Here is an 18,902-nt window from a genome sequence, read left to right as displayed (position 1 = left end):
CCTCGCGTGCGTGGGCTCAGACATGCACTGGCTTCTCCCCAGGTAACCCCCAACTTCAGAAGGGCATTCGCTGACCCCATCTCCACCATGTGAAAGGCTTTCCAAGCACCACGTGCCTGTCTTCCATAGCTCTTGCCACGTGCCCCGCTTGCCCATACATCTCCATCATCATTTGGATAATATCATCCTTTCCCTTTCCATGCGGCTTTATAAGAACTAAGAACCGGGACCACAGTCAGGTTTTGGGAGTCTCGGCTGGTAGCAGAGTACCTGGTTCAACCTAGACACTCAACGTGGTTCAGGGAATGAATGAGTCACGCTTTGGGGAACCTAAATGATTGACTGGATGAATTGCTGACTGCTCTTCCCAGCTGCTGACACGCTTCTGCTGGTTCTGGAACATGCATATTTCCTTTTTCCATCTAAGAATTACAGAAGAAAAGCGGGAACAGTACTTCCTACTGTCATTTCGGGGGATGGGGAAGAATACTCAAGTTGAGATTAAAAAAAAAAAAACTTCCAGGAAAACTGGTGAGTGAACGTATTTCAGTTGCATATCCACAATACAGGAAACCCTTCCGATACAGGCTGATCACAAAGCTTTACCTAATGAGGGGATTTTAAATTTTACTAAAAACTATAGAAAATATCCCTTCATTAGCAAAAACAATTCCAAATAACTTTACTATAATTATTTTAGTTCGATTACACATTTATAAATTTTAAAAATACCATACAGTTTTGATATTTGAATAAAATACAAATAATTCTTTTAAATTAAAGTGGTAGCCCAAAATAACCCTAATTTTTTAATTTACTCTCTTAGGGTTACACCAGTGAGAAACGACTAGACAAATCAATATAAAAATGCTACATGAAAACTGTACTTACAGTCCACCGACATCAAAACATTTTTTTTTCTATAGGCTTTCTTGAGAATAACTATCCAAAACTTTGAGATAACTCATTGAAAATTAGTATTTTAATAACCATTTAAAATCTTCATCCAGTACTCACATCCATGTTTGAAATTTAGGCTACAGACATTTCCAATAGAAATTAGAAGCCAGTGCCATTCACACTGCTTCCCACAGAGTATTCAAGATGCTTGGTTTACATTCCAATCAGTTACAAACTTGGCCATGCCCCCAAAGCAACTCTTACCTGAAATGCTTAATACCCATACAATGGGAGGTCAGGGCACATAATTAGAAATGATTTATGGCTAGGGGGTTTCCATTTGTTACAACTTAGCTACATTATGCTATTCTTTTGGTTCAATAGCAAATACCTCTTCTAGAAACACTTAATGATAGAATAATATAAACCATACTATAATAAATATAGGTGACAAATGAAAAACATACAGCCTATAAAGTGATGATAAAAGGGGCACTGGCCACAAAGTCTAGACATTTGGGGAAGGAAATTAACCTCTCTGGGTCTCAGGTTCCTTGCTCAGCAGTTGAAAGGGATTCTTTTATTAGCCACTAAAATTTGGTTCTTTCACAATCTTTTGGTGAAGACCTTCTTTAGAATCCAGCCATGAGATCTGGAAGTCCCTCCCATCTCTCACTGAATATAAACCTTCCTGGCTAGAGTATGTACAGTTTCATTCATATGTAGGCTATACAGTCAGAGTCTGGCCCCTCCGTGCTCACCCCATGCCTCTCCCTCTCTGTCCTGACTCCCTAGCCCACTCTGAACTCCAGGTCACAGCCATGCCAGTGCACACAGGCAGGAACAGGGTTCTGGGAGGACGGGTTTTTTGGATATGTCTTCACATACACTGGCAACTGTACAGATAAATAAAAGCTGAGGTTTTCATCTTGGGTAATACCAATAACAGAAAAAGAAATCAGGCCAAGGCGGGTGGATCACCAGGTCAAGAGATCAACACCATCCTGGCCAACATGGTGAAACCCGGTCTCTACTAAAAATAGAAAAATTAGCCAGGTGTAATGGTGCACGCCTATAGTCCCAGCTACTCGGGAGGCCGAGGCAGTAGAATCGCCTGAACCCGGGAGGTGGAGGTTGCAGTGAGCCGCAATCGCACCACTGCACTCCAGCCTGGTGACAGAGCAAGACTCCATCTCTGAATGAATGAATGAATGAATGGATGAATGAAAGAAATCGGAATGGGCAGCTAGCAAATCAAGAAGACGTAGCGTAAAAGTGGTGTCACACATGTTGAGCTAAAAATGTTAGCTTAATACACAAAGAAAGTGTCCAATGAGTAGAAATATGGTGCTGGAAATGGAAAGGCTGATAAACAGGGTAGGAGGTAGTGAGAGGCAGGTAAGGTCACCTTCCAGCGAAACACTGATTAGGGATCATCTCAAAAGGACAATTCAGATGTGGCTAATCCAAGTCGCTTCCTCTCTCTTTGCTTCTGAAGGACAGAAGCTACTTTTCTCTTCCTCTTCCTCGCTAGGCTAGTCCCTCTTGTCAGTTGTTCAGTCCATTCTTGACTATATTCCAGTGAGTTTCTTGCTGTTGCTGTTATAATTACCTTCTGCCATCTCCACTACCATACACTACAAAGAAGGAAGTCAAGGACAAACAAATGGGCACTGAAGGGAGAAGCCGTGGGTGTGCATAATGGAGGTTGCTGGTGTTCTTCTAACTTACAAAATCAAATAAAGAGATACTATCAGATTCCAACCCGCCCAAGAACTCGCTGGCCTTGTCATCAGCTAGAAGAAAACTTAATAAATCATCCTACTATAAAACAAACAAACAACATTTTCAAAAGAAATGCTGGAAATTGAATACTTACTCCTGTGCTGACAAGAGACAACATGATTCTTTCATTTAAGGCTAATGTTTCTCCTTGTTTCATTTTGATCCTCTTCTTATCTAAGCATTTCATTGCATACCTAGAAATATACATTTATTGAAAAATCTATGCCATAAATATATCTAGACTAATTTAAACAATATACGTCAGACTGGGGAAAGTTTCTAAACCTTTAGGCCATGTGTAAAAGAAGCAGAGTTGCACCCAAGCGCCATGCAAGTAATATTTTCATTTTGCATGTACTGTGGAAACAAAATCGAGCAATACCTAAGATATTTGTATCATCTGATGGATAGAAGTCCCAGTTAAATAAATGATAAAGTAGGTGGATATAAATACATGTAATTATGACTGATAATGGGGGCATATGTATATATTTAGCAGCTAGGAATTATGAATTCAGCAGGGGTCAATTTTTATTAGAGTTTGCAGAGGTTAAGAATCTAAAACAGAGCCGGGCGCGGTGGCTCAAGCCTGTAATCCCAGCACTTTGGGAGGCCGAGGCGGGTGGATCACGAGGTCAAGAGATCGAGACCATCCTGGTCAACATGGTGAAACCCCGTCTCTACTAAAACTACAAAAAATGAGCTGGGCATGGTGGCGCGTGTCTGTAATCCCAGCTACTCAGGAGGCTGAGGCAGGAGAACTGCCTGAACCCAGGAGGCGGAGGTTGCGGTGAGCCGAGATCACGCCATTGCGCTCCAGCCTGGGTAACAAGAGCGAAACTCCATCTCAAAAAAAAAAAAAAAAAAAAGAATCTAAAACAGTGATGATCAACGAAATGGAAAGGGAAGGCATGGATTCAAAACAGCATGTCCTAAAATGCTATTTTACTGATTTATGTTTAATTTTGATATTTAAGTTATGACATTTAAAATAATACAAAGAATCAATGAGATTTTTCTACTATCATTGATGAAAGTCAATTGAAGAGAACCAATTGGCAATTTTCAAAAACCTGGAACAAACCTCCTATTAAGAAAATATAGACAAGTTAGGTGGCATAGCCTATTGAAAACAGGGAGCTTTTTCGGTAGGACAACAGAAGGCTAAAAGGGAATGCTTGCAAGTGTTTTCACACGTTTCACAGGCTGAAGGTTCTTGTGTATAATTATAAATTCCCAGTTGACGGACTACTTCCTTTGGCCCAGATATGCAGCATGGACACTGTCTCAGTATAATAGGACATAGAAAATCTACTTTTTTTCTTGTTGACCAGAATTTATCATGTTTAAGATAAGTGTTCAAATTTGGTGTTTTATCCACTTTGCTATTTCTTAGAGCAAATCAATTGACAAGACATTAATTTGCTTACATGTGGGATCCCATATTAAAAACACATGAAGTGATGTGTTCTTTAAATACCTTATTTTTATTTAAAAGACTTTTCAAAATGTTTTACACTACCTGTATCGCCACTCTCTTCCACCACAGTGGAGTTTCTTTTCTTTTTTTCTTAAGAGCTGGGGTCTCATTCTGTCGCCCAGGCTAGCATGCATTGGTCACATCAGACCTCATGACGGCCTCAAACTCCTGGGCTCAAGCAATCTTCCCAACCTCCGCCTCCAGAGTAGCTGGAGCATAGCTGGGACTATAGGCACCTGCCATCACCCCCGGTTAATTTAAAAAATATTATTTTTAGAGATGAGAGTCTCATCGTGTTGCCTAAGCTGGTCTTGAACTCCGGTCCTCAAGCAATTCTCCTTTTTCAGCCTCCTCAACATCTGGGATTACAGGCATGAGCCACTGCGCCTGGTGGTTTTTAATAAAACCTTTCGATTGCAGACCAAGGAAGATAGCCACAGGCCTCGGGCCTCTGGGAAGCAAGTGCATTCTTGGGCCTCTGTTTAGAAGGTATGAAAGAGCTATCTAAACAGGCTCCTGGGGTGCATGCGGCGGTTCACCCATGGGCTCACAGGGCCAGTGCACATGCAACGGGCAGCCTGGTGACAAGAACAGATATGAGTCAGGCTTCATGGACCTTAAGACTTGACCACTTTCTAGCTATATGGCTCCTGAGAAGTGTCTACACTTGATCTATAAAATAGAAGAGTATTTACTACCCACTGGCTGTTTTTGAGAGTTATGTGAAATAGTAAATGTGTACAAAGAGATAAGTTAATAATATTTTCTTCTATAACATCAAGTGTCTGACTAGATTTTCGAAATACAATGATGAAGCAAAACTAGCAGAAATTAGTGAACTGTGCCAAGCAACGGGCAGAGTATATTGTTTAGGATCAGAGTCTACTGTACCAGTACAGGATGGGAAAGAACTTTCCACGAGAAAGTGACCAGGGCTGCAGAGGACTGTGTTTCAGTACTCACTCATTTCCTTGTACTTACCACACAGTAAGCAGCCTTCCGAAAGCCTGCCCATGTCTAATCTCATTTGTTTCTCACAAGGCACTTTTATTATTCCTACTTTATAGATCAGGATATGGAGGCATAGAGAGGTCCCCAACTTTGTCCAAGGCAAAAAGTGTGGAGGAAGAACTTCACATAGCAGGTGTGATGCCAGGAGCCTTACTCTGGATCCCTAGGCTGCACTGCCTGGGCACAACCCCAGACTTCAAACTCCTGAGTGTCGGGCATTTCACTCACCCTGCCCAGGCCCCCAAAGCAGAAAGACGACCAGTGTGTACAAATGAACAAAGGTAAATTTCAGTCCCCAAAAAACGTATCAGCCATTGGACCTGTCTCAGAATGGAAAGGACTACTTGGCAAAGCCATCAGCTCCCAATCCCAGGAAGTGCCTGAGCAGAGGCTGACCAGAGGCAGACACTGAATTAGGGGGCCACAAGCACCCCTTCTCCCACTGACTCAATTACTTTATAACCAAGCCTCACACACTACATTACCCCACCATGCCCGCCGCTCTAACACGCCTGGCACTTAACCAAACATGTAGTTCTGGGTCTATCAAATCATAATTTTCCATTCTCTTTCACTCTCGGAAATATGTCTTAAACTACTTCTGTTAAGAAAGTATATCCACCCCCCGCACTTAAGAATAGCACCACTCACTTTCCAGAAGACCCTTCTACCCAGCTCAGATGCACTGAGTTTCCGAATGCTGACCTCTCAGGAAAAAAGTGACCAAGGTGAGCGAGGGAGCCCACGATCGGTGATCACTGTCGGCAGGGCTGCCTCCTCTCCACCACCCCAGCCACTGATCTAAGAAACCAGCATCTGAAATGCCACCACTGCCTACGCTTAATCATTGGTGAGTCTTTATTTAAAAGAGAATGTTTCTCTTTGTCATATGATCTGATGGGGAGGCTGAACGTAGCATGCCATGGTTGTCGAGGATCCCTTCTAGTTCACCTCTGGATCCCTGGACCCACACCCACACCATGGTGGGCACAGGATATAAGATTATGGTTTACTTCCCATTTGGCCCCAAGAGGTGGAGGTTCCAGCTTATTCATTCACCGCGCTTCACAAAACACAGCCTATTTCTTTTGGAGGTAAAGGACTATGAAAGAAATGTCATAGGCTTCCACATTTCTCTACAGGGATTTTCTTTTAGTGCAAATATTAAAATCTTAATGGTGCCGGTAAAATGTATGAGCGCTGAAAGCTTACATTTTTCCAGTGTCTGCTTTCCTGCAACCATAAACTTCCCCGAATCCTCCTCGTCCAATAATCCTATGCACGCTGAACTCATTCATGGTCAACTGGGAAATCCAAACACAAAATGAAAACATAAGATTACATAAAACTATAGTGTTAGAAAGATTTTTTTCATGCAAAACACAGACAGTAATTAAAATAGCAATCTGACTTAGGGATCTCCCCTTTTCAGGACTGATTATTTAAGGTGAAGGATGAGATGCCCCGGGGTGAAAGACTTTGAGCAGTCTCCCTCAGCTGCACCTCCCGGGCACACGAGGCACCAAATGGAGGCACAGGGAAGATGCGGAGTGGAACCGACTGAACCGAACTGTTTCTCCACTCTCACAAATCCCAGATTACAGTATGTAGACCTTGAGGACAAGTGAATGTGAAATGTCTAATCAAAATGAAAAGCAGCCTCAGCTACTCCAAAGCCTAATGTTTGGGTACTATCCAACGCTTCCACGAACTGTCAAGAGTCGAAAAATGAGAGTCCATGTCAGGAATGAGGCCATATGATCTGGAAACCCAACAGATGAAGGCCATGTGAATTTGTTATTGACAACGTCAGTGAATAGAGAGGACTCATGCTGGCCACGTGAGCGTGAAACAAGGCTAAATGTGAGTGAAGTGCATACAGAGGCCGTATTCATAAACACTTTCCTTCAGTCAATAATATCTCAGTAAGGCCCCATCTCATCGTTAGATTTAATAGTGTTAAATGGTACAAAGACAGAGAGTGAATCTGACATTTCACGTGAGAGGCCGTAAGGCAACAGCAAATACCTACTACTTTACATATCCTGGCAAATTAAAGGTGCGATTCTTTAACGGATCCCCCAAACAACCTTAAAATATCATAGAGAAACCTGCATTTGGGCCATAGGCCTCATGTTTTGATTCTCAGAGTCCACAAGGGCACAGGGTCTCTCCTGAGGCAAAAGTGTACAAAAGACCCAGAGCAGATATAAGGAATTTTTAGAGTATGTGTTATTGCTTCTTCCTTCTAAGAAAAGGAGGTTAAAAATAAAAAAAAAATAAAGATCATTTATTGGCCTTTTAGTGAAGATCAAGTATTTAAAAAAAAAAACAAAAAAAAAAAAACTCCTCTTCCAACAATACATTCAAGTAAAAATCCCAAAAAAAAAAAAAAAAAAATTCCAGTTGATGGTTTTGCGCAATTGCAAGCCTATGTGAAGAGAGAATGTAAAATAGAAGAGAGGCTGCAAAGAAATGTATGCATTTTAAACCTGCACTAAGGATGATGCAATAAGAATTACTGAAAATCAAAACTTAAAGATGAAACACTAAGATGATGTGTTAGAACATGGCTTGTACTGGAAGATGGCTTTTATCACTCTCGAAATGATGAAAAGGAAGACGAAGCCTTGGTATGATAAAAGATGTCATCATTTGTATTATTACACCCAATTTGTATTATTACATCTACTAATAAGAAAAAGAAAAGGAACTTTATGAGAAAGGCAGAAGGCAAGGACATGAAGGAGTTATATTAAGTACAAGATTTGTATTTTTACTACTATTTTTGTTAAAGAGTCAATTACTGCTTAAAATATCCTTTCTTACATAAACACATTCTCATGTAAATATGAAAAAGAACTAAAGCTCCAGTTGTTTATAACAAAGCACGGGAGGGTGAGTGCTCAGTATTTAAAGCTGTAAGACAGACGTCTGTTTGGGCAGTGTACCCTCTGGGAGCATGTTCCAGAAAAAAGCATTTTCTCATGAAGTTAAGCCAGAGGATGTTCTTATTTAAAAAAAGAAAAAGATGATACTCACATGGATATTCAATTCAACGTTTTTCCACTGACAAAATCTAGTGAACTTGTCACTAAAAGAGAATAAAATAATTACTAAAAAGTTAAATCTTAAATTCACTGGATTTACAAAACACTGTATGACAGACTAGAACGGCATTACTTGGATTGCTTCTCAAATAAAGTAAGGTTCTCAAACCTTTTTTCACAGTGCATTTGACAGGATTCATGGCTTTATTTCATGATTCAAATGAAAGATTTCATGTTTCTTCTTTAGTTGTCATATGCTATGGTAACCTTTTTTTTTTTTTTTTTTGAGATGAAGTCTCCGTCTGCTGCCCAGGCTGGAGTGCAGTGGTGTAATCCTAGCTCGCTAAAGCCCTCAATTCCTAGGCTCAAGTGATCCTCCCACCTCAGCCTCCCAAGCGGCTAGCACTACCGGTACACACCATTGCACTTGGCTCTTCTTTTTTATTTTTGTAGATACTGGGTGTTGCTATGTTGCACAGGCTGGTCTTGAGGTCCTGGCCTGGAGAGATGCTGCTGCCTCAGCCTCTCAAAATCCTAGGACTACAGGCACAAGCCACCACACCTGACCAACAGACCTTTCAAAAATAAGGATCTTTAACAAATATTTCTGAGGCTAATAATCAAATTAAAAATCAAAAGCATGGGAGGCTGAGGCAGGAGAATCGCTTGAACCCAGGCGGCAGAGGTTGCAGTGAGCTGCGATCACACCACTGCACTCCAGCCTGGCGACAGAGTGAGACTCCGTCTCAAAAAAAAAAAAAAAATCAAAAGCAGAGGAACGGTTGCAATTACAACAGCATCTTTATTTTCGGTGAAACTAAAATGACGCACAAAGAGTTTTTCACTGAGCCTCCTGACGTATCTAATGAAGTTAGTAAATTAAAATTGTATTTTGAGAGTTCCTAAGAGTTATTTCAACCTATTTTTTAAAAGCATGGTGCAATTAAAAGGCAAAACCACATCTGGGTGCACTCTGCATTTATAAATCTATGACTGGTCTTTGAAATGCACTTGGTTTCTTGGGCTAGCTCACACTCTCTCTTCTTAGAGATTCTGGAGTCTAGAGCTGGTGACGGAGGATGGTAATCGGACATACTTTACAACTAGCTGAGGAGGGTTAACAAACAAGGAAGAGGGAAGTGCCCACGTATTTTGCCCACTAAGAATGGATTTACTGTAACAAGTTCCGCTTTAGGAAGTCCAGATGGCCCTGAGTATCTAGGCTCCCTCCGTCCTGTCTCCATGGGGGTTATCTGAGCGCTATTCCCAATCAATGCCTGGTTACTGAGTGGGGCGCTTTTGACGGGCGGGGAACTGTGGCAAAGGAAAGAGCTGGACAATTAAGGGCTTCAGGCAGCCAGAGCCCTTGCAGATGACTTAAAAGGATCTCAGAGAGAAGATCAGAGGTGAAAGACACAGAAATGCCTGGGAAGCGGTAAGGGTGGGGCAGAATGAGTGTTTTTAACTCTGATTCCTGACTCAGTGTTGTCCCGCTGAGCAACTGAACTTCACTGCCTGAATGAGGCTCATGGCTCTCAACTAGAAGACGGAAAGCCTCCACTGCCCTCTCCAATTCGGCCTCACCTGGAACTCAGCCCCGGAGCCCTGCCTGGACCTCAGTGAAGGTGGGGACAGATTGCACATGGCCCTGTATTGCTGATGGCCCCCTCTTTACTATCAGACTCAGGGCGGCCATGGAAACATTGCCTTTTCCTTGAGGCCCTTCATGTGCCCAGTCCCGATGAGGTCAAAGGCTACATGACCATATGGATAGGGTCCCTGTGCTTTTCTAAATCAAAGCTCCAAACTTATCTCCTGACATGAATTTTGTTTTCTAATTTGATAAAAATTAACAAATCAACTTTAAAAATAATTTATTTAAACGATGCAAACAGCATCATTTGCATTTACTGTGCAAATGAAATGATACTGATTTCATACAGGATATGAAATGACGGGCTCAATGAGCGAAAATCACCATGTCTGTGAGCCTGGTTCCAAGTGAAAGGATGCGGGGCAAAGCTATAAAATATCCACGGGAGAACCTCTTCCCCACTTTTAATTACCATCCCCCTCTCTCCCTTCTCTCCTGAGGATCACACAAAACTTGGGTTTACCCAAGAGTTGGGAAAGGTCAGATTTTATGATCGACAGCCACGGAGATGGCCCAGGACTTGGCTGCCACTCAGCCCTCAGCCAGCAGCCTACCCTCTTCGTTTGATGCCGGCGCTTTTTGGCAAAGTTTCTGCTGCTACTCAGAAGTGTGCAGTCGTTTGTATGAATATTAGTTTCCCAACATATTGACTCTACTCCAGGATAAAATTATCTCTTGGACTCCAGGACAACTGCAACACAACTTTCTTTTTAATTGCTTTAGTTCTGTGAGTACACGGAGAAGGAAAGTATAGTAAAGTAGCGTTTGTTCTTCAAGTGCAATTACGGAGCAGCTGCCGAGAGCTCCAGCATGAGATGTAATCATCATGTATATTGTCTAGAAATTAACCAAGCTGATAAAGTCAAGTCAGCGTCAATGCAGGTTCTGTTTTACAAGGTCCGATTTCAGTGGTGCACTGTCACAGAAACATACTCAAAAAACTGAAGAACTGACCAGTAGGTGCCTGAAAAGCGTATGGGCTGGACATTTTTATACATGCTATTTAAAAAACTACAGAATATTATATGATAAACATGTTCTATAGTCTGAGTAACCAAGGGGCATATTTATTAGATATCTAATGATGTATACGATCATAAACACACATTGACCTATGTCGTTAAATTCTATTACTACATAAGGAATCAAGTTCAGGCCTGTCCTACTTTGGGAGACATGATTCCAAAATCCAAGCAAATGGATCGGATAAACTACAGTCAAGTTTGTATTATTAGCAAAGGTCTCCCAATAAGATACTTTTTTTAAAATTGAGGTTCCTCAGTGTATTTATACTTTAGATCATACTGAAGCTAAGAAATTAAAGATCAAAGGGATGTTAAGATAGACAGACCCTAAAATTATAATGTAAAACACTGAGGAAACAGTTTAATACAAAGCCCGGCACACTGTACATAGTCAATGAATATTTGCTGAATAATTAACACACATTTTAGGGACAGCATTTGTGGCATAAAATGAGGTACGCAGACACAGTAAAAACTTGTATATGTATGCATCAAGTTTCATACCTTTCCATAAATTTTTGAAAAATGTCACCTCGAAGGCTTTCACAAATTTCTTCTATGTATGGCTAGAAGAGATGAAAAAGAAATTCCACACTGAATGAATGAGAATGTATCAAAAAAACACAAACCAATGAGACTCAGGTTAAGTGAAATTCCCAGTTATGCACTCCCCATGGCATTGTGCCTGGTACCTGCCCTTCTCTGTGCTTGTCCAACACTTGCTAATGGATTCCTCAATATTTATCTACACCACTTGACGCTATGAAGACAGAGAGGTCTGCCTTGTTTGCCACTGTATTCCTACTATCTAATATGACTTCTGGCAAGTCACAAACGCATCTTACATGAGCAGAGCTCTCTTCATGGGAGGCGTGACTCAGAAAAGCCTGGTGCTGGGTTTAAAGCTCTATTGTTGCCATTTTGAAATTCTTAATCACTTCTGTACGAGGAAAACTGCATTTTCACGTGGCACTGAGCCCCACAAGTTATGTGGCACATCTGGTAAGCTAGTAAAAGCATCTGCATTGAGTTTTTTAAACTCAAAGCTAACAGATCCATGGAGTTAAATTTTTTTTAATTAGCTGTTTTATTTCTGGACTTTCTATCTCTTAGAGTCATAGAGATAACCACAGGGGAGAGACGATCCGATCCCACACCTCATCTTGCATGTAAAGCTCCTGGACTGCAGGCAGCTGCTCTCCCAAGGTCTCTGAGAAGGTCCATGGCTAAACTGGGGTTACAGGTTCCTGGTTCACATGCACAGCGCTCTTCCCCTCTTGGAAAACAACTACCATCTATTTAACGTCATGCCACTTTACCCATTACTGAATCAACAGCACCAGCTTTCCTTTTCCATGTGATGGACTTTTAAAATCAAGAAATATAAAAATATAAAGTGTCAATATGTCATGGGTCAGCCCAGAGTCAGTTAGTTCGTTTTGGGAAACATTTCCAGAGTCAATTAGTTAGTTTTGGGAAACATTCAGGCGCCCTCAGCTCATTGAATGATCCAAATTTAACCTTTTTAATGTCTTCACAGACCATCCTGAAAGTTTACAAAAAAAAAAAAAAAGAACGACTACATCACGGAACAGTACAAACCAAGCGACGAGAATAGGAAGTCTGCAGAAGCCACAGGAAGCAAACATGGGCTGGGAGGCAGCTGCAGTCCTTCTGGGAGCCTTGCTTCCTGCAAGCAGAAAGGATGCTAGCCTGGCGGGCAACTGGTGCTGGGGCGTGAGCCAGTCCATGCCAACTTGCAGAGCCATCCCTGTCCTGGGGAAGGCACTAGAGCTAGTTACGAAATCCATATGGACTTTGTCCCCTTTGTGGCAAAAGAGGAAGCTAAACTATCTCTCTCTGAAGTTCTTTCCAGCTCTGAAATCCTAGGATTCCAGGAAACACACATCTCTTAGCCAAGTCCTCAACAAGCCTCCAGAGGTTCAAGAGACGAAATAGTTCACATGTTCAAAGATCTAAGAAAAGGCTACATTTACATATCATAGATTTTTCTATTTATAAAAACTATTGTGTCAATTAATATTTTTCTTTCATACTTGATCAAACATCCCTACTATCTGCTAATAAAGTAAAAGACGAGTGTCACTGGGAATTCCTAAGACTACAGAGAATATACCACGCGGCCACTTTTCAACAGAGGGAACCACGACAGGCTTGCTAAGGAGCACGAAGGCCAGAGTGCGAGAGTGGGATCGGGGGCAGACTCCTTCCCCACTCCGATCCTCGGTTTCCTTAATCTGTAAAGGAGACAGTCGTATCTAAGTTGCAAGGCTGTCGTGAGAATTTGACAAGATTAAGCATGCTGAGAGCTGAGCTCAGGACCCAGTGCATCTTAGGCACCCAAGCACAAGCCATGGCCCCTCACAAGCCTGCCACCAAAGGACCTATGTACTTACTTATCTCTAAAGGCAATCTTACAACAAAAAAAATTTAATAAAAAGAATCTGTATTTACTTTAAGAACATTTATGTTTTACTATGAACTCCAACTGACTTTATTGGTTAATGTACCTCTTTGTGAACAGAACATTCAGACACGTAACTTCAATTTATACGTTAGTCATTATGCTCTAAAGGTACATGAGACAGAATTGCACTGATACACTCTTTGTTTTAACAAACTTCAAAATATTTTCTTCACCTCTGAAACAAGAATAATACCCATTCTATATCCATTTAGCCAGAAAATTATTTTCACTAATTTTTTAATGAACAAATCAATAAAGTGTTTTTTTAAAGATATATGAAGAAATCGCTCCTAAATGAAAGTCTTTTGAAAGTATGAAAAGAATCCTAGTGGTCTCTATGTCTCAACTGGAACAATTTTTTTTTCAATGTTATTTATGTTATAGTAGAAACTAAAACCAGATTTGTAAAACTCATGTATTATGAGGTATAGTTTAGCAACGCTAAACGTAATTGAGTATAAGGCTGCCTACGTACCATGACAGAGTCAAATGAAAACTGAAATTCTGACACTCAGATATCCTGAGGACAACAAAAAGCAGATATTCACATGGTTCTTTCTGACTGTAAGACGTGTGATCCTAGGTAACATTTGTGGAGCACAGTGATAGGCGGCCCCGTACAAAGAAACCCATGTGCCCCTTCCTCACTGAATCCTCAAGACCTCCCTTTGAGGGAGAGCGCAGCATCATCTCCACCTTACAGATGAGAAAACTGAAGTTAGGAAGGTGTAGAAGCTTACCCAAGGCCCTCCAGCTATGGCCCTGGGATTCAAACCCTCACGTCAATGAATTTCGGAGCCTATAACCCAAGCTTATAACCCACGACCATCCAGACAGCTATGATGACATTTATGAAAGTCCATCTAATCAATTATTGTCATAGAAAGGTATCACCCAATTTGTTGCTATCTAAATGCGCTGTCAAATCAATATTTGCTCTGCTGAATAATTAAATCCATTTTGCATTTATAAATACTACCATCAGATGCCAAAGTCAGCTTACCTCCCTTTAAATGACCAGGAAAAAGAGGAGGTGATTATTTTCATCTATTAAAAGCACTATATTACTCAGTGACATTCTTTCCTATTTCTTGTAACTCACGGAAACATGAAAAGCACTTTATTCATTTGAGAATCTGACTGTCCTTGTAAACCACTGCCACGTCTATAAAAAACATAGGCTGGAAAAGGCTTTTGGGAGGAAGTGAAACCATTTCATCTAAAGAATGGCAAATATAGACCGATTAGTTGTGAATCTGATTTTCCAAGTCTTGTCATCTAAACCTATATGACTGTAGTGTGTTCAAGATATAAACAGCCAAGGTAACATACAATTTCCCATGACTCAAAGATCACTCAAACATTTGCTCCTGAATCTTGAAAATAAATCGTATTTCCTGTACAGGATAATCACAGCAAGTATCAACAGCCTGGCACTACAAAATAAATCTTGCCGAGTCTTCGCTCATCACAGGTGCTGGAAGATCAAATGGGAAAAAACTTTCTTCTCTGCTGTCTTATCTTGACTGATTTCTAGAACACAATGTTACCACAAAGCTCTAGTGGCCTTTTTTCAGAAAAGGCTTTACGAAGCATGTTGATAGAAGCGCACTTTGCAAGGAGAAGACAAGCAATAGTAAACTCAAATTGTTCCATTAAAGCTCCAGATTAGAACACAGTCTTACAGAGCAAGTCCTCTGGTGTATTCCCACATGCAAAAAGAATGTCACCACGGCCAAGTGTTAAACAAAGTTTATCTGTGTATTTCGGAATGATTTTCCCTTACCTGGAAAAGAGTTGATGTCACTTGCTTCTTGGATAAATGACTTTGCACATGTTCTACAGCTTGCTTTGAGAAAGGCTATCAAAAGTCAAAAATAACATGTTTTAATAAAATGTAACAAACCTGTGTATGTTATATAATATCACAACAGATTAATTGAACACGGCAATTACTAAACAGTAACTATGGTAATTATATTAACATTCCTTAAAAATCTGTTGAGTATTTAGAGGCAATCCCAGCAAATGCTTGTTCCTCTGGGCATCCAATTCTTAGATACATGCCCAGACGAATGACCAGTGCAGGGTTTGACTTTATGCAATTCCAAAAGGGTTCAAGGACACTCTGATAATAAAGTACAAAGAATCCTATTATCAGGCCGAGTGCACTGGCTCATGCCTGCAATCCCAGCACTTTGGGAGGTCGAGGCAGGCAGATCACTTGAGCCCAGAAGTTCGTGATCAGCCTGGGTAAGATAGCGGAACCTCATCTCCATAAAAATAACGAGCCGGGCATGGTGGTGTGCACCTGTAGTCCCAACTACTCTGGAGGCTGAAGTGGGAGGATTGCTTGGGCCCTAAATGCATACATCCATCAACAAACTGATAATGGGGTTCTAAAAATGTAAAATTTCCACTATACAAGAGAAAATACACACACAAAAAAAAAAAAATCTAAGAATTCATGTCAGGATTCCAAAGTCAAGCCATAGCGGTAAAAGGCTGTAAGTTAAGGAAAGTCTTACTGTAACCACAGAGAGGGGAATCAGGGCAAAAACAATGGCGCTTCCACCGATAAAAATTACAATGATGACCGGGCACGATGGCTCATGTCTATAATCCCACCACTTTGGGAAGCTGAGGCGGGTAGATCACCTGAAGTCAAGAGTTCGAGACCAGCTTGACCAACATGGAGAAAGCCCATCTCTACTAAAAATACAAAATTAGCCAGGCATGGTGGTGCACACCTGTAATCCCAGCCACTCAGAGGGAGGCTGAGGCAAGAGAATCGCTTGAACCTGGGAGGCAGAGGTTGTGGTGAGCCGAGATGGCACCATTGCACTCCAGCCTGGGCAACAAGAGCGAAACTCCGTCTCAAAAAAATAAAAGAATTACTATGATATCCTCCCCCCTCAGAACTTCAAATTGTGTCTTCTTTAATAATGTACAATAAGAAGAAAGGCTTAAAAATACCATCATATGGATAAACACTCTCTAAATTGCTGAACTACATAAAAACGAAATTTACGGAGGCTTTCCCACTGAACATCTGGCATTCTCCAAGGGTTCAGTCCTTCCCTAGTGAGGCAGCAAGGCATGGAGTAGCAATAATTAGTCCTAGCCCAGAAATTCCTTCACCAAGCCAGGTGGGTCCAAGGAACAGAGAGCAGTGCATGCCACAGTTACACAAATGTCAGCAAGAACTGTAAATAAACAGTGAATACAGAAGCACGAAAATATACCATCACCATGACCAGTGCTATCCAGCAGGACTTTCTGCGACAATGGGAGTGTTTGCTGTGCATCTGTGCCATCCAATACAAAAGCCACTAGCCCCATGTAACCACTGAGCACTGGAAATGTGGCTCATGAAGAACTGAGGTATTAAACTTTTACTCTCATGTGATTTTAGTGAATTTAAAGTGAAATGTAAATTGCCACATGCAGCTAGTGGCTACTGCGTTGGATAGAGCAGGCCAGGACCGTCAGGCCGCCCTTTGGAAAACATTCCTAAGGTAGAGACATCACATGGTAAATTTTCATTACTAATTATTCCAGTTACTCCTGGTAGAGTAATTTCCTAGGAACCTGGTTTATCCTAATGACCAAATTAGATTGTTTATCTGATGTACAAGCAAAAAAAAAAAAAAAAACAACTTTCAACTGCTATTTATTAACGAACAAAATTAACATAATGTGTATAAGCCACCTTATTCGTTCAAAGAGACCATTTAAAATTTATATTTCTCAATAGTTGATTAGCTTAATTGTTAAAGTATAGTGCAATTTAAAATAATAAGGCTTAATTTCCTTTAGAATGTCTTGAATTGTAACTAACCGTTTCTTCAGTTGATCTAAATTAGCAATTTTATTTCATCGGTTTTTGCAGTGAAAGTATCAGCTTTTGGAAATAAAATAAACTTACATGGAGCAACACATGTCGTGTTAATATTACCGTGAAACAAACGACGAAGTAGAAGAAATGGGTTCCATTCTGGGCATGCATTTTTCAATTTTAAACACCTTTCTACTGTTTTACTTTCATTCTGGAAACACTGAACATGGTCCCATATTCATCCATTACTAAAGTAATGGAATAAGAAGAAATACTTACATGTGTACAGGAAAGAAGTTCCTTCATGATGTAGGCATCATAAATTTGTCGACTTCTGCAAAGGCGGTCTTCCTCATTATCAAGCTTTTCATATTCTTTTATCTAGGTTTTTTAAAGTTATCATTGTTAGGTTACGTCTTCCTGGAAACCTGCCTTATTAAAACGTATTACTGGCCCAGGCAGAAACCACTTGCACAAGAGATAAAGCAAATTACTGAGCCTGCTATTCCACAGGAAACAGCTACTTCTAATGTTGTAATAATCACGTTGGAATAATTTAAATTCAGCTAGAAACATACAAGTGGGTTTTTTCCCTATGATGACTCTCATCACTTAAATGTAGAAACATAATATAGGAAACACACCACTGCCATGGTTACAATATCTTACAACACAGGAGCCATAGACCATGCATCCTTGCCAACTCTCCTCTCCAAAGCACAGATCATTTCAATTTGGCTGTAATTCAGTCCTAGGAGCTATGATAGGGATTGTTCTCGCTCAACGGCAGCGTTCCAAAACTACAAGGGGGAAAAGATTTATTGCCAGGATTCCTGCAAAGAGATGTTTCAAAAATCAACTAAAGCAAATAAGTATTTTATAGAAAGGAATTAACCCACAGATGAAAGCACTGGCTTTTCAGGTTGGAACCTCACGTCCATTATAAAAGTATTAACAGACAGGTGATTTCAAATCATGTATTTGGCTGCATTCAGGAAAGGTAACCTGGATGGTGTTAAAAATAACTAAATATGTAATCCCAGCACTTTGGGAGGCCGAGGCGGGTGGATCACGAGATCAAGAGATCGAGACCGTCCTGGTCAACATGGTGAAACCCCGTCTCTACTAAAAATACAAAAAATTAGCTGGGCATGGTGGTGCGTGCCTGTGATCCCAGCGACTCAGGAGGCTGAGGCAGGAGAATTGCCTGAACCCAGGAGGCGGAGGTTGCGGTGAGCCGAGATCGCGCCATTGCACTCCAGCCTGGGTAACATGAGTGAAACTCCGCCTCAAAAAAAAAAAAAGAAAAAAAAAAAAAAACTAAATAATAAAAAATGTGCTTCAGAAATATTTGCCTTATGTGGAAATGGCTCCCAATGCTCTAAGCTGATAACAGAAGGTCCTGGACCTCAGAATTGTTCCCAGTTTCTTCACGGAAATACTTTTAATCCAAAAGACAAGAAGAGAATGAAAACATAAAGAAATAGGAAGCTGGCAGGAAGACTATCGCATATGACTTCCTTTTGGAAAAGAAGATTTCTTTTTTGTCTTTATTTATTTTTATTTTTCCATCGGCTATTGGGGTACAGGTGTATTTGGTTACATACGTAAGTTCGTTAGCAGTGATGTGTGAGATTTTGGTGCGCCCATCACCCAAGCATCATACATTGT

At 40.8% G+C, this 18,902-nt stretch overlaps 1 protein-coding gene and 1 long non-coding RNA gene across 3 annotated transcripts in view; one reads left to right on the top strand and one right to left on the bottom strand.

The window, feature by feature from the left end:
- Positions 1-18,902, bottom strand: part of GRK3 (G protein-coupled receptor kinase 3) — a 150,773-nt gene that overhangs the window by 42,954 nt on the left and 88,917 nt on the right. For both annotated transcript variants that reach the window (XM_032256697.1, XM_032256698.1), the window contains 6 exons: positions 17,511-17,612; positions 15,180-15,254; positions 11,410-11,471; positions 8,219-8,270; positions 6,389-6,480; positions 2,780-2,879 (listed from right to left, as the gene is read on the bottom strand). In XM_032256697.1, the coding sequence (XP_032112588.1) occupies positions 2,780-2,879; positions 6,389-6,480; positions 8,219-8,270; positions 11,410-11,471; positions 15,180-15,254; positions 17,511-17,612 (483 nt within the window). The remainder of the gene's footprint in view (positions 1-2,779; positions 2,880-6,388; positions 6,481-8,218; positions 8,271-11,409; positions 11,472-15,179; positions 15,255-17,510; positions 17,613-18,902) is intronic.
- On the top strand, positions 12,271-12,478 carry LOC116535569. The gene is made up of 2 exons (XR_004262257.1): positions 12,271-12,337; positions 12,372-12,478. It is a non-coding gene; the product is annotated as an uncharacterized LOC116535569 (long non-coding RNA).

This window comes from Sapajus apella, unplaced genomic scaffold (genome assembly GCF_009761245.1).
Source record: "Sapajus apella isolate SASKATOON/1434 unplaced genomic scaffold, GSC_monkey_1.0 scaffold95, whole genome shotgun sequence".
NCBI lineage: Eukaryota > Metazoa > Chordata > Mammalia > Primates > Cebidae > Sapajus > Sapajus apella.
The sequence above is the reverse complement of the archived record's forward strand: the minus strand, read 5'-3'. Positions and strand labels throughout refer to the sequence as shown.